Source organism: Poromitra crassiceps (assembly GCF_964638095.1).
Source record: "Poromitra crassiceps genome assembly, chromosome: 18".
Lineage (NCBI taxonomy): Eukaryota > Metazoa > Chordata > Actinopteri > Beryciformes > Melamphaidae > Poromitra > Poromitra crassiceps.
The window spans coordinates 29,221,855-29,227,920 of NC_139636.1; the positions used below are offsets into that span (position 1 = coordinate 29,221,855).

Genomic DNA, 6,066 nt, shown 5'->3' on the forward strand with positions numbered 1-6,066 from the left:
ATACAGTACAATACAGTACAATACAGTACAGTACAGTACAATACAGTACAATACAATACAATACAATACAATACAGTACAATACAGTACAATACAGTACAATACAGTACAGTACAATACAGTACAATACAGTACAATACAATACAGTACAATACAGTACAGTACAATACAGTACAATACAGTACAGTACAATACAGTACAATACAGTACAGTACAATACAGTACAATACAGTACAATACAATACAGTACAATACAGTACAATACAATACAGTACAATACAGTACAGTACAATACAGTACAGTACAATACAGTACAATACAGTACAGTACAATACAGTACAATACAGTACAATACAATACAGTACAGTACAATACAGTACAATACAGTACAGTACAATACAGTACAGTACAATACAGTACAATACAGTACAATACAGTACAATACAATACAGTACAGTACAATACAGTACAATACAGTACAGTACAATACAGTACAGTACAATACAGTACAATACAGTACAGTACAATACAGTACAATACAGTACAATACAATACAGTACAGTACAATACAGTACAATACAGTACAGTACAATACAGTACAATACAGTACAATACAGTACAATACAATACAGTACAATACAGTACAGTACAATACAGTACAATACAGTACAATACAGTACAATACAATACAGTACAGTACAATACAGTACAATACAGTACAGTACAATACAGTACAGTACAATACAGTACAATACAGTACAATACAGTACAATACAATACAGTACAGTACAATACAGTACAATACAGTACAATACAATACAATACAGTACAATACAGTACAATACAATACAGTACAGTACAATACAGTATGGTGCAGTACAGTAGCTACAGTACTGTAAGCAGTGGTTCTCAAATGGGGGTCCGGGGACTCTAAAATCCGGGGAATCTAAAATGTAGATTCCCCGTCTATAATGGTTCATGGATTACATTCTAATCTAACAAACCTATCAATTTAAAAGTCAAGCACATTACTGTGGAAACAATTAAGCTTAGCCCAAAATCACAAATCAGAATGAGGGGGTCCCCGGTATATTTTCTATCTTGTAAGGGGTCATTGGGTGAAAAACATTGGCTACAACAAACAGCTGTAACAGATGATATAAACTGTGCTGTAAACATGTTATATACTGAGAGACAGCAGCTGTAACAGATGATATAAACTGGGCTGTCAACATGTTATATACTTACAGCAGCTGTTACAGATGATATAAACTGTGCTGTAAATATGTTATATACTGAGAGACAGCAGCTGTAACAGATGATATAAACTGTGCTGTAAACATGTTATATACTGAGAAACAGCAGCTGTAACAGATGATATAAACTGTGCTGTAAACATGTTATATACTGAGAGACAGCAGCTGTTACAGATGATATAAACTGTGCTGTAAACATGTTATATACTGAGAGACAGCAGCTGTTACAGATGATATAAGCTGTGCTGTAAACATGTTATATATTGAGAGACAGCAGCTGTAACAGATGATATAAACTGTGATGTAAACATGTTATATACTGAGAGACAGCAGCTGTTACAGATGATATAAACTGTACTGTAAACATGTTATATACTGAGAGACAGCAGCTGTTACAGATGATATAAACTGTGCTGTAAATATGTTATTTACTGAAAGACAGCAGCTGTAACAGCAGCTGATCCAAGTTTTGGCTCTAAATATACTAATGCACTTAGGTAAATATTGAACAAGGGGCTTTAACAAAGCTGTTATTAATGAGCAATGTCACACCTTCATCTCACAGACCCAGTGCTTCTTTGTGTCACATGACCAGTCAAACCACTTGTTCAAAGAGTCACTAGAATAAGAAAACAGCACAGCACAGTCCTCGTCACCCCTCAGACTACCAGGCTGCCCTGCTCCCCAGTACCTGAAACAGAGGAGGACAAGGAGTCAAACCCTGTGGTGAAGACATGGTCCATACTGTAGCTACAGTGACTCTGGAAGTCTCACACCAATGAGTCAGAACAAATGTGATCAGGTCTTACGTTGTGGTCAGAGGTGATCCATCCACCCATCTCCAGGAACTTTCTGTCTCTCTGTCTGTCAGACCAATCCACACATGCCTGTCTAGTCCAACCAGGAAGTCCTGTTTGTGGAGACAGAAGTAGAGGGCTCACACACAATGCACGCACGCACGCACGCGCGCACGCGCGCGCACACACACACACACACACACACACACACACACACACACACACTCACTCTCACTCTCGCACACGCACACGCACACACACACACACACTCTCACTCTCACTCTCACTCACTCTCACACACACACACACACACACACACACACTCACTCACTCACTCACTCACTCACACACACACACACACACACACACACACACACACACACACACACACACTCACTCACTCACTCACTCACTCACACAAACACACACACACACCTGTTCCTCTCTGCTGTTGATGATCACCAGATCAGCTCCTCTCTTCAGACAGTCCTGTCTGCTCTCTTCCCAGGTTTTCCCCTCACCAGCAGCAGAGAAGTAGTACCACTTAGAGTCAAATTTAGTCCAACAATTAGACCTTTGGGCTGCGACAAATCAACACAACACAACAAAACATGTATGTTAATGATCACACTCACACATAAAATAATAACTATGTGAACTGCTTTCATTTAATGATATCATTTAACTTATTCTGATCAACATTTACTCACTCTGGTTACATAAATCCGCTCTCAGGATGGTCTGTAACTGGTCTCTCTCTTCAGTCAGGTTGTTGTTACTGGTCTCTAACTGGTCTCTCTCTTCAGTCAGTCTGTTGTAACTGGTCTGTAACTGGTCTCTCTCTTCAGTCAGGTTGTTGTAACTGGTCTGTAACTGGTCTCTCTCTTCAGTCAGGTTGTTGTAACTGGTCTGTAACTGGTCTCTCTCCATCATCAACAGCTCAAGCTTCTGCACATCTGAATTATCTGAAAGCAGTTGTCAGAGAAAAACATGTTCCTTGAATTAGTCCTTCTAGGTTGGAGGAATTGAGATATCTGCTTCTCTTGGCAGTGACCAAACATAAGGAATTGAAAATAGAAAGACACTCACGCACGATGAGACGCAGAGAGACATTGAGAGCAGCTTGTGTAGCACACAGCAGCCCAAAGCTCACCAAGACCAGCTTGTAAACATTTCCCTCTGTGGAACCAACATTCACATGTAGGACAGCAGCTCACAAAACCATTTCCACTGCTCACTGCTGTTTATAGTGTCAAGAAGATGTATCAAGCAAAATGTGACATCTTCAAATCATCTTCCCATATTTTTCCAACACAGTCTCACAGACAATTGTAAAATAGCAAAGTTTTGGACCAACGTTGCTCTATTACAATTTCGTCTCCAAAATTGTAAAATGGTAACGTTCTGAGATTTTAGGGTTAGGGTTAGAGGAGGGGGAGGGGTTCAGGGTGCGAACTACGGGGGAGCTGGGGGGGCTTTGGCTCCCCTTAAAGAAATAGTAGACCCCCTGAAAGCATGACTTGTGAAATTTGGGGGGGTCTCTAAATTATTGACTACGGTAATATATATTACCCCATGTATTTTCTATTTCTTTTTCTGTACCTTCATAGTGAATAATGCGTAAAATTACGCTATTTTAATCGTATGATTCAGAGTGTGCTCAATCACTGTCAAATTCACTGTAAGCCCCTATACCGACATGCATGTTATTCTTATCATCACCACATCGAAGCGTGGCGGCGCAGGTGCAAATCAAACGTCACTCACGCGGTCAGGTCAGATTTAAAACAACAGCAATATGTCAAAAAGAAAACAAGGCAGTTTGACAAACTTTACATTCACGAAGAAATGGAAGCAGCCGTCAGTTGAACAGCAACAAGTCGCTTCTACTTCAAACGCAGATGTGGAAAAAGTGACGACGTGAAGCTGGAATAGCCTACCTCCGAGTCCTCCCGCATATGGAGGACTGTTTGTGAGATGGAATGCGTCAGGAACTTCACAGTGAGTGGGACATGGAGTGGATAAAAGTGTTGGACAGAGATATCATGTTCTTGTGGATGCAGTGTGTATGGAGAGCAGTGCGCCCGTTTCGCCTTTCTGTGCCCCCTCACCCTCCGTCCCTCTCTGTGTGCGCAGCGCGCTTTTCTCTCTTGGAGAGAAAAGTGGAACCACACGACAAGAGCTGTATCCGTGTCTTTGAGCGTGCTGATTTAAAATGAGTTATACCCCTAAATTGGCCTTCAAATTGCCTCAAATTTCCAGTGCCCTTTTATGAATTTGAGCCCCTCTGCACACCCCCCCCCCCCCCCCCCAAGGTGACAAAAGTCGGCTCCCCCGAAAGCCACAGTATAGTTCGCACACTGGAGGGGTTAGAAACAGAAAATCTCCGTAAACCACGCCCACCCCTGTAGAAACGTACGTTACCATTTTACAATTTTGGAGCCGAAATTGAACATTAGAACATTTTGTCCATTTTAAAGAAAAATGCTTCAATCTGGTTCACTTTGAGAGCAAAATTAAGAGGTTAGATCTATAAAGAACTACAGATGTCATGTTAGATGAATATCCTCTTTACTGTGCTGTTGCTTTACAATGATACAAAAAATAAATGTCTCCCCACATAATATATATTCTGCATACGGGTCACATGGCAGAATACTGCTCAATTAAATACAATGGCCCATCTACACAAACATCACTTACAGGGGAGTTACTTACCCATTCACTTCAATAGAACTGTCCCCAAAGTCTAGCCCCAATCTAGCCCCAATGCAAAATGTGTGGCCCACGATGCAATTGCAATTTTTTTTTTTTTTTTTTTTTTTTTTACACACACAGTGCACCTGAACGCAACATGCAAGATACCCGCTGAATAAGTGTCCAAATGTTCATGTCATATTCTGGCCAATACTCCACTTCTGTTATAGCATTTCAGTCTGGAATATGGAGGCCCCTATCGTTGCATCGGCGCAGTTTCTAGGCCGAGCGGCAGGCGCAGATCAAAGCAGTGGGCGTGGAAAGGCGCACTTGATATCGTCGTGCTGGCGCTAGATGCAGCCCAAAGCATTACAACCACGCCTTTTAGGCGTAAAATTATGCACCGTCATGCTCATTGGATAAGTGCAATAAACGAATCGCACGCTTGCCTTTTTAGCTCCAATTCCAGTGATCCCGCAAAACCAGACGAAAGCCAAACGCTCTGCCCCCCCCCCTCCCTTCATCCAGCCTGTCTGTCTGCATTATAGGCTATTATTCCATATTATTATGCTTCTCAAACCAATCTAACTGCAGTTTCAATACTGCAAGCATGTAAATACGCTACACTATAGCAAGATCAAAGTGAAAATAATGTTCTATGCATCAACTAGAAAAATATAGCCTATTAGATTGGTGAAAGTTTGTCCAGAAAGATATAATTTTCTCTCGCCTGCTGCAGGAAGGATGATGCACATAAATATACCCTACATTATGTCAAGTCATTGCATAAATGTGTTTTTATTGTAAAACTAAATGTGAAATAGGGCCAAGTTATTGGAGGGACATCACAGTATAGCAGATGCCATTAGAAGCGCGTTCCGAAGCGCGTTCCGCTGTTACTTCTCTAAATCACGTTAACTCGACAAGGGGTATATATAGGCCCAGGAGGACATATATGTTTCACATAGGGTGGTGTTTTCATTTCGAGGTTTTATTTGGTCCAATATTGAAATGTTGACAATGGCAGGCTGTGTTACCATTACACATTAATTTAGAACTACCTTTTATATCTATTTTGGCTCATTTGGTGGCTATTTAGTAGCGAAATGAAGAAACACAATGCATGCTGGGAACTCAGAGAGAGAGAGAGAGAAGGGTGACAGAGAAGAAGCAGTGAAGGCACAGAATAGGCCTGCTTTACAAAAGCGCAAAGCGCTAAATGTAGGCCAGGTCCCAAGATATCACTAGGCTGGTATTTAGCGCCGACACGCCCACTTTGGGACTGCGCCACGCCCATTCGGCCTAAAGCGCATTTGG

The 6,066-nt window shown here is 41.3% G+C and overlaps 1 protein-coding gene across 1 annotated transcript in view; it reads right to left on the bottom strand.

Moving 5' to 3' along the window:
• Positions 1-1,735: 1,735 nt before the first annotated feature.
• LOC310792880 (uncharacterized protein) overlaps positions 1,736-6,066 on the bottom strand; it is a 5,402-nt gene continuing 1,071 nt past the window's right edge. Inside the window, exons 2-6 of the mRNA XM_083654650.1 lie at positions 3,142-3,231; positions 2,763-3,017; positions 2,488-2,633; positions 2,065-2,165; positions 1,736-1,946 (exon numbers count right to left, since the gene is read on the bottom strand). Coding sequence (XP_083510776.1) covers positions 1,802-1,946; positions 2,065-2,165; positions 2,488-2,633; positions 2,763-3,017; positions 3,142-3,231 — 737 coding nt within the window. The 3' untranslated portion in view covers positions 1,736-1,801. The remainder of the gene's footprint in view (positions 1,947-2,064; positions 2,166-2,487; positions 2,634-2,762; positions 3,018-3,141; positions 3,232-6,066) is intronic.